This window comes from Oxyura jamaicensis, chromosome 4 (assembly GCF_011077185.1).
Source record: "Oxyura jamaicensis isolate SHBP4307 breed ruddy duck chromosome 4, BPBGC_Ojam_1.0, whole genome shotgun sequence".
In the NCBI taxonomy this organism is placed as follows: domain Eukaryota; kingdom Metazoa; phylum Chordata; class Aves; order Anseriformes; family Anatidae; genus Oxyura; species Oxyura jamaicensis.
Window position 1 is genome coordinate 68,761,038 of NC_048896.1, and position 26,481 is coordinate 68,787,518.

At 38.5% G+C, this 26,481-nt stretch overlaps 1 protein-coding gene across 2 annotated transcripts in view; it reads left to right on the plus strand.

The window, feature by feature from the left end:
* Positions 1-26,481, plus strand: part of SCFD2 (sec1 family domain containing 2) — a 193,194-nt gene that overhangs the window by 39,510 nt on the left and 127,203 nt on the right. For both annotated transcript variants that reach the window (XM_035323755.1, XM_035323756.1), the window contains exon 4: positions 13,614-13,789. In XM_035323755.1, coding sequence (XP_035179646.1) covers positions 13,614-13,789 — 176 coding nt within the window. The remainder of the gene's footprint in view (positions 1-13,613; positions 13,790-26,481) is intronic.

Here is a 26,481-nt window from a genome sequence, read left to right on the forward strand (position 1 = left end):
GTATCTAACATGCTACTTATTGTTGACAAGATCAATATAACAATATTCAAGATTCAGTACCATCAATTCCTGGACTAAACTCTAGGGTTAAAAGCTACCAGTGAAGAAAATAATATGAGCCATAATAAAGTAGAGAGGTACATTGATATCTTCCAGATAAATCATCAAGTCTGATCTCAGATATCTAAAATCCACCCTGGCCAACCGTTGGGCCGGTGCTGTGAAACAGACAAGGAGTGAGGCAATGCCAGCCTTGGGTTTGAGGCCTTCATGCAGCAGGAGAAGGCAGATGAGTATTGCAGGGCTCAAAGCAGTCTGTGGGGTGTTCGAATCCTCTCTGCAGCGTGTCTCTGGCTAAGTAAAAGGTACCTGAATAACTGCTGGGCTTGTCAGCGTTTGGGAGGCCGCTCTCAAGGCAGGGTCATGAGATGAGAGGTTTGCTGTACCAACTTGACTGAGTTGGGCCTGGTTTAACCTGCAGAATTCTTGAAGGGACTCACCATGCTGCTCCAGGAACGCAGTGGTGTCCTCAGGGCCTACACCAGGGAAAGGTGAGGCTGTTCCTCTCAGACCCGAGTAAATTAGTCTCCCTTTTGCCTAAGCAAAAGTAACGGAAGCTCTGCAGTGTGGGGCTATCTAGCCAAGCAGATTTGATTTTCCAGCCTGCTGCAATATTGAGTTCTGATTTCTCCCTGTAGTGCAACTCTAAGTGTAGTTTTGACCTAAAGCAAATGTTCCTAATTTCAGTGATGGCCAATGGAGCAGATGTTTTGTTGCATCATTCACCCCTGGAGGCAGGAAGGCTTTTTAGTTCTTAGAGTGCTAAATGTTTTTTGAAGAATTTGAATTGTTTCTGAAAGTTTTAGATCTGTTTGGGGGAGCTTCTCTGTAGGCCTTTCCATTCCCAGAGGACAACCACCCTTTGAGTACAGTGGGGGTTAAGCTGTCCCTGGTAACTCTTGATGAAACAGCCTTTCTGAATAGCCACCACCACGTAAGGACCTGTTGAAAGAGGTTGATGTTATGGCTGTTTCAGCTTGCATTGTTGCACTAGGGTGAAGTTCACAGTTTCAAACCCATTGAGTGATCAGAGTACCTTACTAAGTAGATCCCATCTTCTGATGGTCATCTGGTTTTGCCAGCGTAGAGCAAAGATGTTGCTCCAAGTCCCAGATGTGCAAGGTTTTGTTTGTTTGTTTGTTTTTAAGTAACTGAACTTTTCAAGTCAACTCTGTAACTTTTTGGATGTAACAAAAAGGATGAAGATATTCCTGCCAAGGCAGCTCTCTTTTTGAGGACGTGACCAAATAGCTGAGATGTAGAGATGTTCAGAAGCAGAACAGCATGTTTTTTATCAGTAAGTGACTCTGCATTGGTGTGTACTGCTGCTTAGAAGCATAACCAGCTGGGGAGCACTCTCTGCACTAAACATTACACTTCTTTCAAAGTTGAATTCTGTATTCAGGAAAATAATGTACCAGTTCCTTTTTTCAGTCTCACCTTCCAGTGCACAGAATTGCTTGTCCTGTCAAGGATGCTATTCCTAAAAAGAGAAAATAAGCATTCTTTAGAATAACTGGAATTATGTGAGGTGTGATGTTCCCTCTGGCTGTTGGCTACGTTTGTGCTGATGCCACCAAGGACACGGTTTGCTTTCATGGCCGCAAGGGCATACTGCTGATTCACATTCAGCTTGGCAGGCTCATTCGTCATGAACTTCACTGGGATTTACATCACAGAGCTGCTGTTGGACTGACCCAAATGAAAGAAACACGGGAAAAAATGAAATAAAGGCTGAAAAGAATTGTCTTTATGATCAGTGCAGAACAGTACCTTGAATGCAGCAAAAGGCTTGTTTAGTGCCCATAAACATCCATGATACATGTTCTTAGTGAGTGCTACTGTTTGTACAGATGAAAAGAGAACTGAAAAATTGTGTCCCAAATGCTGAAATATTGTGCTAGGAAATGACATTTTAATCCTCCTTTTTAGACTTGTGCTCAAACGCTGGAAACAAGTAAAAATGAGATGCTATCTAATGCACAGTTACTGAAGCTTACTGTTGTTGTTTGCATTTATTTGTTCAAGAGCTTGAGAATCAAAAAGAGCTGTGTTGCCATGTTGAGTCACAGACTGTGACACCTTAATACCAATGAGTTTAAAAGTGAAGTAATACTGAGGATGGAGCAGCTCATTATATTTCATGAGGAAGAGGAAAAATCTAAAGCAACAAATAGGGTTGTAGGTAGGTGAAGGTTCTTACCCAGCTTTGTAGATCTCAGAGCTGCTTAGACAATTGAGATGATTCTTTTTTTGTTTGTTTTTAACAACTTGCCATGTTTTTAACAACTTGCCAGTTCCTTTTTTTCTGTCTCTCACGTTTGTGTCTTCCTTCCTTTAAATAGTCTTTCAGGAGGTTACGTTCCTGTACGATTTGGGGAAAACACCACTTCTCATCTACTGTTGCTTGTGCATTTTTTGTTGTGTCTTTAATGGCAGAGTATCAGTTTGATCTATAGAGAGCATTTTTTTTTCAACATTAAAATCCGTCTTACTGAGGAGAGAAGAGGAAAAAAATGATAGAACATCAATGGCATTTACACATCCTATCTGGAAGAGTACCTAAAATACCTTATTGTCATCTTCATTGTTGGTGCAAAACGAATGGGGAATGTGGAACCCTGCTGGGTTCTCCAAATACACCAACAGTTACACCTTATGGAAGTGGTTTTGGAAATGGTCCTGGGATTCTTTAAATCCTGCCCCCTCGACAAAGGACACATCTCTATTTTAGAGGAGACTGAGACAGATAACGTGAACTGTTTCATAACAAAATGAAGTAAATCTCAACCTAAACAGGTTGGCAGAGATGTTTTAGCTCAGTGATAAAATTACTCACAATAATATTTAAGAAAAAAAACAAACAAATAAAAAAACATAAAGCATTGTACCCTTCCTTTTTTGCAATAAATTTATGTGAAGGCAAAATTTGCCTCTCAGTATTTTAAGGTATTCCTTGCAGATGGTGGTAGGTGGCTTTTTGCTGTTCTTTAGAAAATTAGGAGTTGTTCAGATTTGTTCTGAGTGTTGTGGTGTTTAGTTGAAGGTGGTGGTTTTTTTTGTTGTTGTTTAGTGACTACTGTGTTACGTGAATTTACCTTAAAAGGAAAAAAGAAAAGAGTAATATTGGTACTTATCACATTTATTTGAAGTTAAATGAAAAGTTTCAAACTGACTGAAGTATCAACTATCCTGTTTTACCCTAAGCTCTTGTTGTATACTTCAGGCTTTTATTCTGTGACTTAATATTGTTTAAGAAAAAACAGTTCCTAGGTTAAGTTTGTTTATGAAGTTTCAGTAAGGGTATTTTTGTCCCTTACTGTAGTCTTGTCTTTGTTTAATGAATAACCTACTGTATGCTGTATAGTCTCTTGTGGTGTAAGATGGGTAACGGTTCATGCCCTAAGAAAATTGTAAAGAGTGTCATATTTGTGTCTTATACCTCATTTGCTTTGCTATGAAACACATGGAAGTGAAGCACAAAACCCTGTGCAGTGATGTGAAACAGAAATATGCTGGTAGTATGTTATCTTTGATTAAATTACAGTTGGCACATGGATGTAGAACTATTTGGCTAACCCTAGTGTTACTTTTTATGAAGGGAATGTGGTGACAGTGGTCTTTCTATGTGTCTAGAATTATTGGATAAAGTTTATTTTAAAATTTAAATTAAAATCTTTGTTACAGACAGTAAACCAAAACACTTACATTTAACTTGTAGCCAGGTCTCCTTTCATGTCTGGTTGTGATTAGAGTTGAAGATAATTATTAAAAATTTAAAAGAAAACAGAACTGTGTTGCTCTTGCAGGAGTTCTGCAAATATAGTATTTCATTATTTATATTCTTTGTTAATGTAACACTGAAAGGCTTATATAAACTTCAGTGTGAAGTCTTTTTGTCTTAATGAAAGTACTGTGAAAAGCTACTTCAATGTGGTATTTCTCTAGAGCATTTACATGATGTGCACAACAGCAGTAAACATTAATGTACAGATAAATGTCCGAGAAGTTTTGAAACAGTGTTTTAACATAAATGCACATTGTTATTTATTTTTTAGACTATATATCTTTAAATTGTAAGGAAATGACTTTGTGTATTAAAAAGCTTATGAATGTAGATAGCATTTACTTGCAAATGTGTCCAGTTTATTTTCGGCATGCTTAATGGATTATCACAAATGTGAAACTCCATTCGTAATAAAAGCCATGTTCTACAACTCTTGTCAAAGGTTGTTAAATGACTGATTTTAAGAATTTTCTGACCACGGCTCATTATGTAACTTCTGAAGATCACTTTTTAAATATACATTTTGAGATATTACAGTCAGATCACATAATTGCCTTTGAGAATATTATAGGTTGTTCATTGATCTAATTAGCATTTGAGTTTTAAAATAGAAAAGAATGTGGGAGAAGTAAGTTTAATTGTAGTTGCATAAGCTGTGAGGTACGGGTCTTTGAATTAGAAACAAGTGTTAATCCTTTTAAGTGAATTAACTGGAATCTGTAGTGAGCAACAGTGTTTCTAACACTAGTCTAAACAGCTTGTATATCAAACAAACCAAATTGCATAGGGAAAGTTGAATGGCTTCTTTCAGTTTTTGATTGCCATTACTAATTAGTAGGTATACAGCTAGAAACAAACTGATATATATTTATTTATTTTGTGTGTATATATAAAGGTGTAGATAAAACATAACACTTGTACTGATTAATGATGCCACTTCTTGAAAAGAAGCAATTGAATTGTGATCTTCTCTTCTCTGCTAAGATTTATTCAATATTTTATATTTTATTTATTTATTAATAATATTTAAATGAATAATTAAAATTAATAACATTAATAAAAATCAATAGTATTTATTTTTATAATATTTTTATTATTAGGTGAACACCTGGGATTTCTTTTATTCACTAAGCTTTTTTTTTTTTTGGCTGATGTTGACTTCTATTATATTTTCTTAGTCTTGAAAAGAATTATCTAGATAGACAGCAAAAAAAGAACAAGATATTTACATTTGTTCAGACAGCTCTATCAAATGCAATAGAACTGTGACGTTAATGGTTATACAATCCCTAAATTACTTAGAAAACAATGAAAGTAATCGTGATAACAGAAAAGAGGAATTAAGCTTTACTATTTGACTCAAACGTAAATGAAGTACACAAGATAGAAAATGTTAATGTGACAAAAACTTTGGGGTGTTTTTTATATTTATAATAAATTTATATTATTTATATTTTTTTACTATAAAATTTATTGCACAATGGATAAGATGCTTTGTGTATCTGAAAATGTAATGCTGAACTAATAGTTAAGTGTGTTCCCAAGTGCTTTGGAAATTATGTGTTTAAATTTCATCATCTACATGATAGTATTTACAGTTTAAAAAATCCACGTACTTGTAGACTGTATGTTTGTGATGATTAAGGAATTGTTAAACAGGAGGAGGTCCTCTAGGACTCTTCAAACCTGGATGAAAACCCAAAACACTCTTTCAGTCCAAGAAACAGAAATTTACTTTAATTGCTGGTATTTAAATCTGTGGGGAAGTAGACTGGCTGGAAATAAGATACAGCTTGCTGTACATGTATGTGTTCCATGATACCTTAATTTAATAGGGTGTGTCAGCCATAACGACTGTGTTTTTCATCAGCAAAATTAATCCTGTATATAGGTCTGGGAGACGCCAGTTCCAGTTTGTCCTTGGCATGCAGCAAAGCCATGTGGCACCTGCATTTTGCTGGAGCTCTGTGGCAGTTGTGGATATCAGCACTAAGTACTTCACACTTTGTCTTGTGCATCTTTTGAGATGACAGAAAGGACTTCAGAATTTATGCTATAAGGAGTTAGTGGGGGGCAAACTTGAAGAAAATAGCTGAAAGTGATGTAGAGCTGTAGGAGCAAGGCACCGCTGAGAACAGCCCATGCCGAAGGATTTGAACCAAAAATACAGTGTGTACTGGTGTGCTTGCAGTTCTCTTAAGTGTCTGACTTGAAGTGGAGCATGGCAATATAGTAAAACTGGGTGGTTTGCTGAGTGTTTTTTTTTTTTTTCCAGCTTAATTTAGCTTTATGATTCAGTCTCACAAAGGATGACTAGTTACACAAGAGACATGGTTACATATGTACGTAATCATACATCATCTTGTTTTCCATGCATATTTATTCACTTGCTGCCCAAAGTGATTGTTACGGTATTCTCAGCTGCAGAAGTCTTCCAGAGATCATCAGAGAAATAATCAGTCCTGTGAATAACGTACCAAAGAAGAACAACGACCTCCCTCTCACTGGAACAGCGAGCCAAGAACATGATGAAGTACTCAGTGTCTGAAAGCATATGTCTTAGTGCTAAATGAGGACAGGCACAAGCCACCTGAAATCCTTTGGGCATAGTGTTTTAAGACAAATAAGTCATTTCATTTCAGTGAGAAGTTTAAAGCATCCAGATGACTGAGCCAAATTTGCAGATTTCAAGTCACTTTATGGTTGCAGTGAACTACTGTTTTCATGGATTGCTTTTTTTCATGTCTGGTGACCTGGCTGGGATTTGGCCTAGGGCTTTGTGTTACTAAACATGGCGGAAGAGGTGAAGAATAAGGTAGTGCACCATGACCGTGATACATACTTAGTCAAGATTAAGAAATGGCTTTGAGAAAATCTGGAATGCTAGTACTTAACTGAGTGTTACGCCAGCCCTTGAAAGTTTAATAGAGACAGCTACCCCTAAGATGCTTAATTCTGGAACATTTTACCTACTTATTCAAATGGTTCTGAGGTTTGTTTTGATGCTTAGAAGGGCAACTGGGAAATACGGTAGACAGCAGATAGAGATGGTTGTTATGTTTTTGTTCATACCGTATTAAGTCAGAAAAGGATATTGAATGATAGAGTATGTTTAAAAAAAAAAAAGTAATTATGGGTTCAAATGGCCATGCATTTAAACACAAACCTCTGAATGACTAAAATGCAAAATTCCTAAATCATTTCAAGACACCTAAGTTGTCAGTCATGTTTGTCCAAGCATTCTGAATGTGCTGGGAAACTGGAAACTGTTGATAATCTAGGACTTGTACATAAAACATATCTCAGGCCCATATGTAGGCATCTGCATTTAGGTGCTTAGAACTGAACATGGTGATTATTAGAGTGCTTTAATTATATTTCTCCCAATTAACTGATTGCTTTTTGTTTTATGCAAAAAATTTGAAAATAGTGTCAGAACTGATGGTTGTTTTCCATCAGTGGTGACAGTGATGGCAGCAGCTTCCACTACCTCAGTGCTGTGTATGTGTGTGAGGGGTGAAGCGGGTTTCTGGTCCTGTGCCTCCTTCAGCACACTGACATGAAGAATACGAGATCTTCAGTTTTCTGAACCAGGAACCCTCACCCCATATTGCCATACACTCTGGCCCCACAAATCCCCACTGCACCTTCCCACTCCATCCCTTTCTCCCTCATCCAAGAATTCATTTTCTGCTCCTATGTCCTCAAACATCCTGGGTTTACTTGCCTTCAGCTGTGTGACAGGCAAGAGGCCTTGCCTCCCTGAAGGACCATCACTCTGCTGCTCCTGCAGTTGTGAAAGAAGGCTACAGGTGACCATCAATAACAGAGCGGAAGGTTTTGTGTTTGTGGGATATGAGCATACGTTGCTAGAAATAAGCTTGTCACATCTGCTTTCAGTCTGCTCTAAGGTTTAGTGCTCTTTGGGTCCAGAGTCTTACTTTGGAGAAGTCAGACAGACAGTATCCCATCCTGGCCTACTTCCCATCCATCTCTCCAAAGAGGTAGGGAGTAGGTGATGTTCTTCTCGTCTTTATTAGCAATTCAAGGACTGGGTGACTTTTGAAATTAACTAACCAAAGACTGAGACTGAATTATTTTCATGGTACTTGCTGCTAAAGAGTGAAACTGAAATTCACAAAGTACAAAAACATGTTGTGTTAATAAGAATAACATCTGGAAATTACACCAATGTGGAGCCATGAGGGGCGTCATCTGTCCTTCTAAATTGCTCTCAGTTTGCAAAATATCCAACTCCCTTGGCAGCGCTGTTGCCCAATTGGCCTCATGGATTCTGAGATCTTTCTACATTCCTCAGGAGTATCCGGCATTGGATATGAACAGAGGCAAGCTACTGGAAAGGACAGATCTATATTCCTAAAACTATGGATAAAGAAAACAGTTTATTTGGAAATTTTCAGCCTTGAAAAAACCTAGTCCGTGAACATATGTGTTCCAAGATAATTTCTTATTCGGGGTCTGTCAAGTGAAAAATGGACCGCAGCAGTAATGCTCCAGCCAGTGAAGCTCGAACTGTGTTCTCGCATGAAATTGAACTAAGGTTAAAGCTATGCGTATTTGGCGGTTCCTGTAGTCTTGGAAAAGCATCCACTTATTTACTCAATTGGTCACAAAATGTACTTTCCTCTTTACTTGTTTTCTTGTCCCTATGGAGATAATTAACTAAGTGTTAGATGAAGAAAGAAGGACTATATGTTTGGAACGGCGGGTTGATATTTCTGACCTTCGCTCTTTAGACACCTCGTTCATCCATATGTTAAAAAATACTTTGGGATTCTGAATTTTAAAAAAATACTAATAAATCTATCTTGAAAAATAATTATTTTCGAAGTGATGCCTGCATTATACTACATGCGTTGCAGCATTAATTTAGGGTGGAAAAACATCATAGTGTCAAATTGTGTCTTGATGTCTACGTATGCATTTTGTCTGGTTAACATTTTGTTTAACTTTTGAGGTGAAAGTCTGTCTCTCCCACTCAGGCTACTTTTACTACTGAAAAACAGACTTTTGACAGATCTTTAATATGGTAAATTGCTGGTAATTTCTGCCTCAGTATGTCTAACTTAAATGGTCAGCTGTACTAGTAGTAGAACTACTACTTCCCTACTACACATCATCATTTGCACATGCAGTATTAACTGTGCATTTTCTATGTGGTATATTTGTTGCATATTTTAGTTTTCAGTGTTGCTACCTGCATAATTAACAAAAAAATAATTTGTGTTGACTGTTACTTTTTTTTTAATATAAGGTACCACTTCAGTAACTTAAAAAACTTGGCAAATTGATCTGTAGTTCTTTTGGGATCTGCCCTAAATCTTGAAAGTTGGAGGTGGAATTCAATGTCTGTATGTCCCAGTATGTTTGCAAATCAGTTACCTTAGGAGTAAAGGTTTGAAGGGGACCATTTGTACTGAATTCAGTCTTGCGAGCATTTATGCAACTGCTTGTTATATACCTGTCAAGCCCTGCCTTAGAAAAAGCTAAATTTGTTTGCCTCCACTCTTGTCTCCAGCACTGGAAGATCGATTGATTCAGCAATATGCTTCTTAATGTCTTGTGCAAATATATTCATGCATTATTTGTACCCATTGATTTTATTAACAGAGTTGACCCTTAACATAACCATTTTTCATACATATATATATTTGCAATGAGGAAGCCTAGACATTATTAATCTCTTGAGTAATTTCAGGTTTGTACTTCCAATTTACAGCAGACAACTCCTAGCCTCAAAATGCATAATCTTGTACTTTTAACTGTTAGATTTCATCCCATGTATGTTTTTCCAAAGCTAAAAGCAATCCAGCTGTCCCTTCTGTTTTTCTCTGTATTAGTAATGTTTCACAGCCTTGTGACAGCACCAGATTTGGTGCTGTTTGGTACCCAAATCTGTACTATGTGTACATGTGTGCTCACACAGTCTGGTTTTACCAAGCTCCAGTTAAAATCTTTTCTTTTTAGAAGCCTGTTACCTTGCCATCTACTTCTGGAAGTTTCTTAGGTATATTACAAAACTTCTAATCCTAATCTTTCCTCTGTTAAATGTGTTTATGTTGTAGTTAATACTATGCTAAATCCATGTGAGTTATAATTAATTCATTTGTTCTTTCTAGAAACTAGGTTACATATCAGTTTGACATGGTATTCTGTGATAAATGTACTTTATCCTGTTTTCCTCTAGAACGTAATGTATTTTTTTTGAATGCTTGCCCTGAAGTTTTTCTTACTGCTGTCATCAGACTAGTAAGGTAGCTATTTTTCACCATTTCTTAAATATAAATATTTTTGTTTTCTGATCTAGTTGATGTGGTAGGTTTAGTAGAAGTCTTACCACTGGCTGTTTTACGTGCAGCTTGTTTCAGAACTTGCTTTGCTTTACCTGACTTAAACTGCTTTTTCTTAGTTCTGATATGGTAACCTTGTTGAAATGACCTCATCGTCATTGGTCATTTTCCTTTTCCCACTGTGTACTGTACTGTGGCATGAAACCCAGGGCAGAATAGTTGACTTATTTCCTGGGTCATGTCTTGATCATTGCATGCTTCCAACAGACGACAAACATTTATTCTTTTTCTTATTTAATCTGTGTAACTTTTATGGTTTATCAAATTTCCTTTACAAGCTCTAAACAAGCCTGGCTTCTTTCCCTGTGTTTCCCAGTGCCTAATTCTAATCTTATAGGATTTCCCTTAATTCTTTCATTGTTTTAATTTGAATTAATTTGGTTTGAACTCAGTGAAAACTATATCATGATAATTTTCTCGATTTTTACTTCTCTAAATGGTTTCTTCATATACAAGCCTCACTGGTCTTCATGGGTAAATCTAAAACAGTCTCGGTGACTATTTATAGGAGAAATCTATTTTTTGCATCCAGTAGTGTTTGGGTGACCACTTTTACTTGTCTTTGTGTTTTTTTTTCTGTATCTTGGAATTTCATGTTCCTGATTGAGACAATTTTCATGAATTCAATATTATCCCAGAAATCCCTATATGTATCGATGTGCGACTTTGGTTCTTTAATACTCTCTAACTCTACACTGATGAGAATTGTTTTTGTCATCCTTTCCCAAGTGACACAATTGGATCCTATTATATCCCTGTTACCTCTTCCTTTTTTTATCTTCAGTTTATCAGATCTCTAATGTGCAGAGCTGCCTCAGCACGCTCACAGCGTTTCCAGGAGAAAACTGGCTCTTCAGTAGTGAGGCTGGTACCTATTCCGTCGTGTTTCTGTGACATCCAGACTTCCTTCCTCCTGTAATACCCAGTTTCATTCCCTACGCTATTTTAATGGTAAAGGTTACTTCTTAGGCAGTATGGAATCTCAGTGTTTGTGCAAGAAAGGTTATCGGTACTTTAAAATCCCTTAGGGGAGAGGTTGAGGTCATGCTTCTCTTTCTTCCCACAATTTGGAATTAAAAGATGACCAACTACAGCGTAACAGAGTCCCCATGAGTCAGACCCCTGTGCCTACACAGGCATTTGGACTCTGTGTAGGTGTAGGGTTGCGGAGCATGACCACAACGGAGCATGAAGGGGAGGTGGGAGCAAGGCAAGACAGCCTTGCTGCAGTCCCTTCTGCCTGTAGTTGCCATCTCCTGCCTCTGAATCTCTGGATTTGCTTTAGGAGAACAAAAGAACAGTTGAAACATGAAGATGTAGTTGTCATCCATCTCCTTTTGATTTCACAGGAGTTGTGTGCAACATGGCAAGACAAAAGGACTTGAAGCAGCAGAGGGGCTTTAAAAAAGAAAAGGCATCAGCAGAGGGGCTGGTTGGGGTGGGATTAGATTAAATTTAGCCTTGTTTTGGCTTTGTGCTGAAATCTCCCCCTGTGAGCAAGCAGCAGGGAAGGCAGTGAGGATTTAGGCCTCAGAAAAAGTAATTTATTTGCTGAGTACCACCAGTGACTTCCTTAAATTCCTTTCCTCATCTACTGGAACAGTTATATGCATCAGACAGCTGTCCAGGGAGATTTCTGTGTAGAAATTGGCTGGAGCTTTTGAATCCTGGATCTGAGCAGTTCCATGGATATTGTAAATATTACAGATGAGATGCTGGACTCTTCGATGCCAGCAAGTTTTGTTAATGACTTACTAAGGTCAGGATTTCACTTATATTTACATGTGCTGGACCTTCTCTTGGTGGTACTCTGAGGGTGGGAAAGTATTTCAGTGTTTATCTGAAATGGTGCTGAACTGATCCTAGGCTGATCCAGTGATGCATCTGGATTCACTTTCAGAAGGAACAACATGGAACAAAACTCCCAAAATTATTTTTCAAAATTGAAATCAGAAGTCTTGAAACATTTTTACTATTGTATATGAGACAACTTCATGTTTTCTCATTTGAAGCAAGTTATCAGTTTTTGAATATACCGCTATGTATCATGAATGCTAAAGGTAATAATAATGCAGTCATTATCAAAGGTATGCTGCAAGGCCTCATGGGCTGACATTTTCAAATCACCATGTAAATCTGCCTGACACAGCTTTAAAAGAAATAAAACAAGACTGAAAGCTCCAGTGTTTAGTCTAAAAACACACATGGCAGTGGTTGCTATTTTAGCCTATGCGGACTAACCGTAGAAGCCTTTTGTCAGCTCTCGGGCCTACTGAGCAGTGTCAGCTTGATTTGTGTGTTAATTTGCTGACTTTTCGGTTTGATGCTCTCCGTTAAAATTCACATAAAGACCTTGTGTGTTTTTATTTTATTTAGCAGCTTTCCCTAATCTAAATGCTCCTCCAAAGACTGCCTGTGGTATCACTGGAGCTAAGAGAAAGCGCTCTCAGCATCGATTTGCTGGTGGAGTCGTTTATTCACCACTTACATGACACTGAAAGGATGGCAGCAGATGGAGAGATTTGTAAACTGATGAAATAACCAAATGCACAGAAGAAACACAGTAGTAGTCTTACAAGATCTTTCCTTTACGGAAAAAATACCAAATAAAATGGTCAGAGTGGTGTAAGCCATGAAATGTCTAGCATCAGTTCAGCCTAGTGCCTTCCTGGCACCGAAGCTTGTTCTGTTTAAGGATTCTTGTCACTCCATCTCACGTGTCTCTGCTCTTCAGCTCTGGTTTGCTTGAGGAAGATGACTTGTTACTGGCAGAGGCTGCCAGAAACCAGGAAACAGCCCTGGCCTGGACTGTGGTCCAGACTAGCAATTAGGATGGTGTTTTGACACCATTTTTCCTTGTGTATGGACAGCATGTGTGATCACCTGTCATAATTTTCCTAGGTTAGTTGAGACATTACAGACTTTGCTCTTTGAGTCTGAGCTCGCAGGGGCATCAGTGTCCCCTTCTCCCTGCAGCAGGTGAAATGTCACTTCTAAAACACTAATTGAACAGTTTAGTTGACATTTCAGTGTTAGATGGAATAACTGCTAATCCTGTAATGTTTCTGTGGCCTGAATGACTCCCCTTATGCGCTTTGGTTAAAGAGCGATTCACAGGCCAATGTAGGGGGTGCAGGAGGTGTTTCTCTTCAGATAATGGGTGAAATTAGGCTGCATTTACTGCATCTCTTAAGCCACAATTTGTGTATGAAGCATCCTGACGTATTTCTGCTGTCCAAAGCTCCCAGTGATTGCAGTGAGGCTACGATCTGGCCCATAGGGGAAAGAGCTTCTGAAGTTCTCTATGATTCGCTATCATTTAAAATCTAGATACATATGGGGCTTTATCAGTATTTGATACCACTAAATTCTGTGTCCTGCTTTCTTGTCCGCAGGGAGAGTCACCCCAGAACAACTCAGCTCATACATTCAGCTTTTCAAAAATAATCTCAAAGCTTTGGAGAACCATTGTAGTCTTCTACAGCTTGTGCTGGCCACAGTCCAGACTTTGAAACACCCCCAGATTTCCAAATGGGACAACTTTCTAGCCTTTGAGAGATTACTTCTGCAGGTATGTCAACTTTATTTATTTATTTATTTTTATTTTTTATTTTTTTTTACTTAAGTAAAAATGATATATTTTTAAAAGTTCCCATTGAATTCTGTAGCTTGTATTTTTTATGAAGTTTGTGGGATGTCCTGTTAAAAAGCTGTTCTTTATTGTTAAAATGAAAATGGAATGGGAATTTACGCAGTTTATCTTTTATAGTTTTGTCTAAGAGTAATTCTAGAAACAAAAGGCTAGACATTAAAGGCCAAGTACATAATCCAAATTAGGTGATGGTTTTATATCTATATGAAATCTCAAGATGATACAAATTTTAGCACTGAGTGGGATGATTATTATTATTACTACCTGTCTGGAGACACATCTTGAAGGTAATGTGCTGAATCAAACACAGAGAAGACTGTTACTATGTGAGTGAAAGGCTTGTGTAATTTACTAAGCAGATGTAAACACAGTAGCAAATTCCATGCACAAGAGAGTGTGATTTCTTTTGCTCACAAACGTCGTCTCCTCTCTGTTCCTCTCACTACTGTGTTTTTTACAGCATCCTGTTGGTGGCCACAGTAATATTGACATAGCCTTTTGTATCACACTTGGATTTCTCTTGGGAAATTAAGAGCTAGTGGTATTTTGAACTCTATCCTAGTAACCTTTGGAGATGTACTGAACAAAGGAGGAGTTTATCAAAGAAACTAATAGAGGTATTTTTTTCAAAATTAAGGAAAAGCTCAACACTTTCCTGCCCATTCCATTCTTCTGCAGTTCCATTGCAGGAACCATTTTGTGAAATCTTAGCAAGAAGCAAGTCCTCACGAGGTAACTGGTAATGTAGTTAGAGTCAGCCTTAAATAAGTGAAATGTATCATGTAGAATTCAACAAAAAATGGATATTTATTTGGTATAGATTAACTGCCTTTGTCTAGATGTTGCAAACAAACCAACAACCCAACTTTCCATGTGATTTCTAGCAGCAGTACATAATCTGATTCATTGAGAAGACTTAGACCGTGCTTTTATAGCTTTGTAGTCAGTGAACATTTGGGACATTCAGGGGAGAAAAATGCACAACTTTAGTACCAAGTTCTTATCTATGTTAATAAAAATTAAACAAAAACAACTATTCTCCTTTCCAAAGACTAAAATATTTTTGAGTAACGTATGCAGCCTTGTTTATTTAAAAAATAAAAATTAAAAAAACAAAAACACGAGGTAAAAGGCATCGTTGCAGCCATTCTTTGTTTTGTCTGGATGGTAGAGCATGGGGCTGACAGCCCATAGTCCCCTTCTTTCTCTTGCAGTGATTCATGTCACATAGCTGTCTTTCCTCAGAAGCTGTGTAAGTTCCATCCCTTCCAGTCCAGCATTAGAATCAAAATAAAGCTGCAAGCTCAGCATTGTTTTCACAACAGCAGACAACTGCCTATAAAAAACATGCCTCAAATCAGCAGGGAGTGGGAAAAACAGAGGTAAAAAACCAACCAAACTATATGTTTCATAAAAAAAGAATTGTATAACAACCGTTTGTAATTTTACACAGCTTTAGATTATACCCACTGCCTTCCACACATCATATTAAGGTAAAGTATGTTAGCCAAAGCAAACCTTCTAGGCTAACATAATTGTTGCTTAAGAACATGCTCATTTTCAGTAGTTCAAGCAACAATTCTTTTGAAATACACCATCTGTACAGCATGTATCCTTTTACTGACTATTCTGAAGATGGAGTCTGAGATGCATTATCTGTTTTTGAGGGCATGGCCTGTCCCTGATCTGTTGACAGAGTCTTGTAGGAAGACCAAAACACTGAGAGACCCAGAAGACCTCGAAGATTTTCATTTTAAAAAAAAAAAAAAAAAGCCAAATGAAAACTATACCATTATATTGTGAATGGTTGGTACATAGCAATCCACACTAAATTTAATGTCGTGGTAGCCTGTTCCAGCAGGACTACTGAGAAATTCTTTAGTAGGACTGTTATGTTTCAGACATTTTAAAATAATAAATCTTAAAAGAATCTTCAATATGAAGGAATTGTTTCAACATGAAAGCAGTACTGTTGCTATCCTATATTGGAACCACATAGAAGACAACTATTTATGAGAGATCTTCTGGGAGAAATATTATTAGACTTCGGGCAATGTAGGAATTCTAGATTTTTCCCTTATGGATGCATGCCAGACTTCAGCTGATGCCAAAGAAGATAAGCCAGTATAAACAGACAGTGTTAGGATTCTCAGATTTCCCCCAAAAATAAATTTGCATGTTTTTGGAATTTCTCTCATTACTGAATCTCTCTGATTGACCTCCCCGTTTTAAAAAAAAAAACATAAACAAACATAAAACACACACACTGCTGACATTAAAGCTTCAATCTTACACTGAATAAGCTCTTCAATTTTCCTTCTGTTTTGAACACCTTCTTGATTCTTCATCACATTCAGTGGATGTTACAGGTACTCAGTTCTAAACATGGCCTAGTAGATGTAGAAAGTAACCAACTTCTGATATTTTACCATAATTAAAGGCCCTTAACTATATTTTTAGATCTGTGATGTCTTGTACATATCTACATGCTTGCTACGGAATGGTCTTCTCCTTAACTAGGATGGATGAATGGTCTGAGAGCAAATTCTGATTTTGATGGGATTATGGCCTTAACCTCAAGGGAAAGTGATTCATATGCTGGGTTTACGTGTAATGAATGCATCACGATGTTCCATCTTGTCAGTCACAATTTTTTTCTGTGTTTTGCTGCTCAATCTTGCACATTACGGAGTTCTTACTACCCAGAAGCGTAAAATGTTTTGTGAATTAAAACCGTATGCTTCATTTACCAAGAAGGTATAGTATTTTCTTTTTCTTGATTTTTTTTCTGCATAGTATTTTCATTTTCTTGAGGTTTTCTTTCCTCCCAAATACTCCCTATGTGACTGCCTTATTTTCCTTTAAGTGAGGATTCAAACTTTAGGGAGATAAGAGAAAGTAAGAAATAGTGTTTTCCTTCCACAGTTTTCGTCTCTGTTCAGCTATGTTCCCTGTTCTCCTCAAAATTATGTCTTTCATGGAGGTTTATTAAGTAGTAGAGGCCCGTGAAATACAAAAGCCAAGAAGAGGAGCTCTCTTTAGAGTTGAAACAAAATATGAGAGTAGAAATATTTTTGTTATTTGTCATTTTTAGCATATATCATTCACAGATGCACTGAGCAGGGATTTCCACCTCCAAATTCAGTATAAAAGTACCCAGCAGCACCAGAAAGTGTGAATGGGGGCACGATGTGCCCCAAGGGAAGTGCAGTTCCTCTGTGAAGGGAATTGCTCCGAAAGTCCCCTAGTGGGATGCTGCCTCTTAGAACTGGCTGCATCCTTCTGGCATAATCTTGCTGTCAAGATTTAAGAGTAAAGTACTTCTCGTACTGATTAGTATTCTATTTAATGAATAGCCCCATCCACTCAAATCCCAAGGTTGGGGATTATTCAGTGCAAGCAAGTTTATCAGACTGTTTCTGAAGTGTCATGTGGAGTACTTGAAATGTATTTCCCCCCAGAGAAAACAGACCTTCTCCAAGCAATGTGAAATCCTACTACCATCCTCTGCAATGAGACAGAAGAGGGAGGATTTAGTTTGATTCCAAGTTTCTGTAGGTTGTAATGAGCAAAGACATCATGCCATGATAAAAACTCTTAGTACTGTCATTTCTGCATGGCAGCAAATTCTGCCAACAGGTGTATCAGTTGGCACCGTGTGCCAACCAGACATGTTCTACATCTAGTCCTTAGCTAAGTGCCTGCTGCACGTTTTTAAATACACACCTTTCCATTAAGCTGAGTGGATTTAAATTGCCAGTTCCTGCATGTACTGTTTGGTTCCCACAATAGAAAGTTCTGGTGTAGATGCCTACATAATTGTTGCTTTCCATAACATATAATGACTAGTAAGAACTTAAACTGGAAGAAAAATGTCTTCTACAACATTATTGGTATTCCTTGTTACATTCCTTACAAACAGCTCATACTTTATCAGGCAGGTTTTTGTTCCAGGTCTGTTGGAACAAAATGCTATTTTGACCAGAAAAGAATGGGGAAGGGGGTGTTTCTTCTTTAGGATGAGGACATTCTGTTTTTTGAGATGTCTGGCTAAACTTCATTTTAAAACTGCAGTTGTACCAGAACTATGACATTAAAACAACTGCATTGTTCAAAATGAGGACGAGATTACTAAATTCTTTGTTCTTTGTCATTATAGTGTTAGGGAGGGGATTGTTGCTTCTTGGGGCTTTTTTTGTGGCAGAAAGATTTTATACCTGCTGACCAGCAGCTCATAGTTTACTGGAGATTTAGATAGTTTCAGCAATTAGGGAGACACTCCAAAATGTTCCAAGTTTAATTCCATAGGTGAAAAAGCGGAGTGTAAACTGGGGACTACATTGCATTGGTTGGCTAAAATCAGCTTTATGGTTCACATGCAGCTAAAACCCTTTCAGCTTTCACCTCTTTGAATTGTTTAACTTCTCAGAATTAAAGCCCTTTGAATTTGGGCCAAGTCCCCTCCAAGCTTTGACTCCTTTCATTGTCTGAGGTGAGTGCTTTCCTGAGCTGGCCAGTGGTCACGTAGCATCTCCCAGCTATGGCACCAGAAACGTCATCAGTGAGTTTGGAAATGATGTGTTTCTAGCAGGACAGCACTGGTGGCACTGGTTTGATGTGAAGATGTGCGCAACCACCTCCTGTTCCTCTTGGACTTGACCTTATGTTCAGCCTACCTAGCTCAGTAGTGTGTTACTTTTATATTTCTAGTCTCGCCCAAGAATGTTAACTGCTTAGAGAAACAGTGTTGTAAAGTCAATTTGCAAGCAATGATTTGATTAGATCTTACAAGATGAGCTGTCATATTACTAAATCAAACTCATTCTTAAGCATGAATTCAGTATAGAATGTGGGATATCTTTCAAAGGTATTACCTTTTAAAGTTAACTTACTTGGTTTTAAAGGATGAGTTGCTAATTCTTCTTTTTTTTAGATAACAGTTTATTTTGTTTGTTTTTCAAATCTGTGCTGTCATAGGAAAGAAAATGTCATGATAAAGCAAAAGTATCCAGAGTTTTTACTAGCTTCCGATGATATAAGTAGGTCAGATATTCTGATGGTGGAAGCTACGTATGCATACTTACATGGAGAGCTCCTGACAGGATAGTATTTTCATGTTTGAATGTTCAAATATAATTAGATTTGTTTAATCATAGTTCTATTTTCTCTTTTGTGATGCTGTAAAATTTGTCAGAAGACTTTTTTTTTTGTCCCTAGTGTCATGAGAAACAGAAAATACAGACTTGTTTTTAAGAGAAACAGAAACTTCATGCCAGATGGTCATTCCAATGTTTTTATTTTTCTGTTGGCTCAAAGTGGTTATGAGGTTAATAAAATGACATCATTTTGTCTCCTATGAATATCAGAGTGCAAACTCAGAAAAGAGGAATGGAAAAAAACCAGCAATACAGCTGAATATTTCAAATTACAGTTAGTGTCTCAGTAGCAAGATGTAATAGCTTGGGCGTTGATAACCATTCTGTCCTGTGCCTTGATATTTTTTTTTTACTGTCTTTTACAAATGCAGTGTAGGCAAGATGCATTACTTAATCAAAGATGACATTTATTATTTACTTGCACTTTGGGATATTGCACAATATGATAGGTGGTGTTCAAATATTGCACGGGACCCTGTGCCAAGAGATTTGGAAGGTTTAAGACATCTTGTAGATTTTTCCTGCCCAGAACTCATTGGAGGTTTCAGACCTCCAGACTTTTCTAGATGGTAGGTAGTTTCACTCTAAACCGGTGAAAACCAAAAGCTTAAGCATAGGCTTCAGGGCTGCTGAAGCAAGCAGATTGATGCAGAGCAGAGAAGAAATAGAAAAGCTTTTGGATTAATTGCTCTTGCTCTGCAAAAGTGATTCATAGTTCAGCTGTAGTGGGAGCTTTATTTCTGCATTGAATAGATTAAGATCAGTAGCATTCTTTGTTATTATTATTTATATTGCTTTAGTCTACATGTAATTTATAATTATGTAGCTCAACTCAGCTCAATAAATTGTCTTTCTGGTGGCCTGCAATGTTGGTCGACAAATCTTTTTAGAAGAGATATTTAACAGCATTTGGAAAGAGGATCCATGACATTAGCTGTCTGTAATTAGAGATATTATTCAAAGGGAGAAAGAAAAAAAAAAACAACAACACATAGTCAATTCATAACATAAAGCTACATATGGAATGAATTGCCTTGGTGGGAGTCTTGCATAGTGCCACGTTGATAGCAAAGGTCATCCCCTGGAATTTGGTACTTTTTTGATGAGATTGCAGTTTGGACACTAATACCAATTGTGTCTTACACAGCTAAAGGATCAAATATAATTTGTTGATAACTTCTGAAGAGAAAATAGTCCTTCAGCACATACCTGCTTAAGCCTCCAAATTATTTACAGTAAGTTCTTACTGCACCATCTGTTTGTTAGGCTTATTCCATTTAAACTGGGAGTCAATTCCAGAACATGTAAGCTCATTTGGATTCTGCCTGTATACATGTGATATTTTTAACTTCCAAAATATTTGTTCTACATAAAATTCATGGTCTCACTTAAATGCTTTTATATAAAAGCCTCGGAATAGTGTTTCTGTCTCGTACGCCTCGGTTCATTTCTTTTACTTGTTCAATACCTTTAGTGATCATGATACTATAAGTTGTTTTTAACAAAAAATCAGTTGTTTTTTTTTTTTTGTTTGTTTTTTTTTTCTATGCATTTTTGTAAAACAGAAACCCAAGTTCTTGGAAACAACTCAGGACTACAGCAATATGGGTAAATCAGTGGCCTGAGTTTGTGGAGATGACAAGCAGTTTGGAGTGTATCTGGGTTTGTGCATCACACTTGGTATACTATGGTGGAGGAGTTTGTTGCTTACATATTATGTGTTCTAGGGGAGGTCAGCTATGGACTGCTTCCCAAGCTTGATGTGCCACAATTAAGACAGTCCATCTAGTTTTGTTCAGAATGTATGTATCCTTAGGTATTTTTATATATTTGGATATATAATTATTTGTTATTATATAAAGTATTATATATAACGTATCATTGATATAATATACTTCTAGTCACACTAGTTAGAATGTTCTTGTCAGACTACTTTGCAAACGAAATAAAATACAGGTAGGAATTGTTTTAACGTTAAATCCTTTTAGAGTGAACAGAAGCTATTTCTACTGACACAATGTATTAATCATCTGGAAGAAAACTGTTTAAAGTTTTTCAAGCTCTGGCTGACAGGGGGTTAAAATATCTTAAGTGGGGTTACCTTATCACATGGGAGTTAAGAATATCTTTTTGTATTCTTGTCAAAGAAATGTGTTTGTGTTTGGTCTGAAAAATTGCAAAGTGTTGCCATTGTGGCTCTCATTTAAAAAGCATAAGCCTCCCTTCCTCATCTTCTGAAAGAGCAAATATTTTATATCCAGATAAGAGTCACGTGGGGACTCTAAAATTAGCATTTAATAAAGAAGTGGCTTTCTTAAGTGAATAAACGTCCACACCAATAGAACTTAAAAAGCCTAGTGGGGAGACGAGACTAAGCATACTAAGTCAATGGGAACTGTTAAGTTAATGTTCTGTGTACAAAGACAGAACACTTGCTATAAAAGAATCCTGATGTATAGTCACTGCACCAAGCCTGTATGAATTTAAGAAGCGATTGGACTGTGCACTCAGTCACATGGTCTAAACTTTTGGGTAGACCTGTGCAGTGCCAGGAGCTGGACTTGATGATCCTTATGGGTCCCTTCCAACTCAGGATATTCTCTGATTCTATAAACAATTGTAATGGGAGCTGGCTCTTGGGAGGAAAATGAACAACAACAAAACACAAAACCAAAAAAACACTACCACTCACATATATACGCACATGCACACAATTTTGTTAAAAGTTTAAACAATTCGGTTTTTTTTCTTGCCAGTTTTCTTTTGAGATGCGTGTTGGAATTACATGCCTGTTGGTACCTGTAGCCATTCTCTAGACAGGCAGGATGATGCTCAACTTGGTACGAACATTTGGCACTGGAGACAGCCATGGCTCTGCCTGTCACTTGCCGTTCTTCCTTCTCTGTGGTTTTTCTCCTGCAAATGTACTATTTACTGTTTACTTGCTGAAAATGACATTAACCAGGCCAAAAAGCGGATGCTCTCAGTCCCTATCAGTATACGTGGAGGAGCTGCAGAGAGGTGTAATGCCAACATATTGAAAGAGTCACCATTTACTGTTACATGGATAATTGTCCTCCAAGCAGCAGAGCTTCTCCTGTGTACCCCCCCTAAAGCCTTGCTTTGCAGTTTTGTTCATTATGACACTCACGTTTTTAGATAAAAAGATTTGTTAGGTACATTTTTTCCCACTCAACTTCTTACAGTCTAGGTTATAAAAACAGGGTGGGTTTTTTTTTTTTTGAAGATTGCGTCAGCTTTCTTGGCTAATACTCTTATATGGATTTGGCTGCTACTATGGGTTCAGAGCAGGACTGCATTTTTTACCTTTGGGTTTTGTCTGTTCTCGCTAATTATGTTACAGTCTTCAAGGAAATAAGCATTGACTTATTTTTACAGTCAGGTGAAATCAACACCATATTGCACAGCATCTTGTTGTTAGACCTTTTCTCATAGGATCTGCTTATCGTTGTGGTTGTTATCTCAAGGGCAATGCGCAATCTGTCAAATCTCTTATCTGCAAACCAGTTTGATAGTGCCAGCACTACAACTCTCTGGCTTTGAGCGAGATTACATTAGTCTGTCCGCTTAGTTTTCCTCATTTTTTGGAGGATATACTTGATCCTTTCCTACGAACTGTCAAGGAGAGTGCGGAGAAATAACACAACCAAAAATTAATGAAAACTTTACAGTGGGCGATATCCAAAATTAACAGTGGGGCTGCCATGTCGCATTCTCCCCGTGTCTCCACCTTAATGAGCTGCATATTTCCCCTTCCACTGGCGCGCACACTTCCTTGGATCACAGACATTCTGGGCACATCGCATACACGCACCAAGCTGCTTTTCCCACAGTCTGGGTTGTCTGGGCACCAGTCAGCCCCGCTCTGGAAAGCAGACAGCCCTATTAGCACAGTACTACCCCTAGCTGTAAGCCTAGCCCCTACATTTGTCTTGTGTCCCATAGAGTATGCTATGGGATTTCTCACCCAGCAAAAAAATAAACTTTGATGAGGCTTGATGTGCCAGTGCAAACATGTTGTTAAAGCTGCTGCCTTCAAGTCACAGCTCTTACACCTGTCTGCGTCATCCGTTCTTGGTCATGAAGCGCTTTCTTCACTGAAAGCAAACTGTGCTCAGGTCCCTGGGGCTAACATTTTTCCTGATGCCATTATTTTCAGTAGGAAGGAAAGAATGTTCTTAATTTGATTTAGCTAACTTGATATGAAAAAAACAAGGTGGTTGCTAGAGTTGTCAGGTCAGCAAAGGTTGACTGGGGCTCATTCCAGCTATAGAGCCATGGCATAGCTCATGTTATAAACTGTGATACCATTGTTTGGAGTCGTATAGACTTTCTTGATGGATCATTTGCTCCCTTTCAGTAAAAAAGGCTGGCTCAGTCCTCCTTGTAGAGGTTAGAAAAGCAGCTCTTGTTCAAAGGCACCGTGCTGACTCAGTCAACAAAACCTTAGTGGAATTTTACCTGCGCAAGGGATCACGATGAATCATTTTAAAAATCAAATCTGCCTTGTCAGAGATCTGCCTGTGTAATACTCACTGCTTGCATCCTCTTGGAGATGACCAGTTACCTCTGCACAAACAAAGTTCTAACCCAAACTCTTCCCTCTTGGAGAGGTGTAAAATACTGGGATTTTATCAACATGGTTATTTCTGCCTCTGCTTTCCCACAGGTATGTATAACTAACAAATGATTTGATATTAGTATGTTTCTCACCCACTCCTGAGGTTACTTGGAAAATGGAGGCAGAATTCTTCTAGTGGTTTCCTTTCCTCAGATTTGCTCCAGGCCATGCCTCTTCAACTACGTTAGCTTTTCTTACCCCAAAATTTCTGTAGGGACCTTCTCAATCTAAGGCAGTACCTCCCTGGGAGCCCACCTGTTTCACCCCATGGCACTGTCTTTGGGTACAAGGACGTTAAAGTCAGTGTGACAGAGGCCTGACAGAAGTGGATTTATGCTGGAAGCTGTCTGCTAGCCATCATGTTCCTAGTTCAGAGGAGCGAGAAATCTGATACAAGGCATGGTAGTGTAACAACACTGTTGCCTTCTTTGCCACCACCTTCCCCCAAAAAGCAAAAGGAAATATTTCTCCCATAGGATCCTACTCCTCCCATAGGATCCATATCCTAACTTGTGTCCCATAGAGTATGCTATGGGATTTCTCACCCAGCAAAAAAATAAAGATATGGGACATAGGATCCTACTCCTATATAATAAAGATAAAATAAAATAAAATAAAATAAAGATATGGGACATAGGATCATACTCCTCCCATAGGATCCTACTGGACAAAATGTCCACCATACAGCTAAATAAAAACATCATACAATGGGTGAGCAATTGGCTAACGGGCAGGGCCCAAAGGGTTATGGTAAATGGGGCTGCGTCAGGCTGGCGGGCGGTCACTAGTGGGGTCCCTCAAGGCTCCATTTTAGGGCCGGTACTTTTCAATATTTTTATAAACGATCTGGATGTAGGAATAGAAGGTATTTTGAGCAAGTTTGCTGATGACACCAAACTTGGAGGAGTTGTGGACTCGAATGAGGGTGGAAAGGCCTTGCAGAGGGATCTGGATAGGTTGGAGAGCTGGGCGATCACCAACCGTATGAAGTTCAATAAGAGCAAGTGCCGGGTCCTGCACCTGGGACGGGGAAACCCTGGCTGCACGTACAGACTGGGCGATGAGACGCTGGAGAGCAGCCTAGAAGAGAGGGATCTGGGGGTTGTGGTAGACAGCAAGTTGAATATGAGCCAGCAGTGTGCCCTGGCAGCCAGGAGGGCCAATCGTATCCTGGGGTGCATCAAGCACGGCATCGCTAGTAGGTCAAGGGAGGTGATTGTCCCGCTCTACTCTGCGCTGGTGCGGCCTCACCTCGAGTACTGTGTGCAGTTCTGGGCACCACAGTATAAAAAGGACATGAAACTGTTGGAGAGTGTCCAGAGGAGGGCTACGAAGATGGTGATAGGCCTGGAGGGGAAGACGTACGAGGAACGGCTGAGGTCACTGGGCCTGTTCAGCCTGGAGAAGAGGAGGCTGAGAGGAGACCTCATCGCAGTCTACAACTTCCTCGTAAGGGGGTGTCGAGAGACAGGAGACCTTTTCTCCATTAACACCAGTGACAGGACCCGCGGGAACGGGGTTAAGCTGAGGCAGGGAAAATTTAGGCTTGACATCAGGAGGGGGTTCTTCACAGAGAGGGTGGTTGCACACTGGAACAGGCTCCCCAGGGAAGTGGTCACTGCACCGAGCCTGTCTGAATTTAAGAAGAGATTGGACTGTGCACTTAGTCACATGGTCTGAACTTTTGGGTAGACCTGTGCGGTGTCAAGAGTTGGACTTGATGATCCTCAAAGGTCCCTTCCAACTCAGGATATTCTATGATTCTATGATTCTATATTTGCCCTGTACCTAGAAATGACCTGCATTTGCCTGGTATGAGGCTTCTTTAGCGTTGTTTTCTCTGTGGTTACTCTTTCATACATTTTTGCATAAGAATGGTTTGTTCATAAAATGTGGTAGACACAGGAGGAAGAATGCCGTGTCTCTCTGGATGCGTTTCCCCCACCCCACAGTGTTTGCCTCTGTGTGTCTTTAAAACAACTAGAGTATGGTTTTGTGAGTGTTCTCGTGATCTGAAGTAGTCGTGTTGCCTGCAGAAACAAGGGGCACTGTGAATATGTGTGACTTGTACGATATGTTCTAATGAAGTCCGACAGCCCGTTTGTGCAGCTGTGTCTAATAAGGCATGAACACAGTTGACTCTATTTACATCCTCACACTCTGTCTGGAGTACAAAAATACTGCCCATTCACACAGGCAATTCAGTATAGAAATTTAACTTGGGCTATTGATGGGAAGTATTTCATAATTTCATAGCAGGTTAAAACATATGGTTGTAGTTACAATAAATAAATGGCTTAGTCCATAAATCATTGCCATTCTGCAGAACTGTCTGGTCGATGTAGGTTTATCCCTCAGGAGAGTAAAATGTAGGTAACAGATAAGTAGTCTGGGCCTCAGCCTGGGGAAGAGAAAACTTTCAAAATCTTTAATTTTGAAGTTCAGGGGTGTATGTAAGAGAAGAGGAATAGATAATGTGCCAGAGACGAGAAACTCACCAAGTATTGTTTTTCAGTTTTCCATAGGAACAGAATGTGATTAAAATAAAAGTTCCCCAAAAGATGCTGGTGTGGGTCCTCAACTGCTTGTTCACTCACAGAAACTTTGAAAAAGGCTGTGGTGTGCTTGGTGAGCAGACTCCCACTGGTCTGATTTGTATTACTTCCTTCATTTTGAAACTATCTCTTAAAAATTGTTCATTTGTGTTATACCTATTGTAACAGACATGGTTATGAGAAAATTCTGAAAGTCTCTACTTGCAGAATAATAACAATTAGGAAAAAAAAAAAAAAAAAAAGCTAAAATTCTTGGTA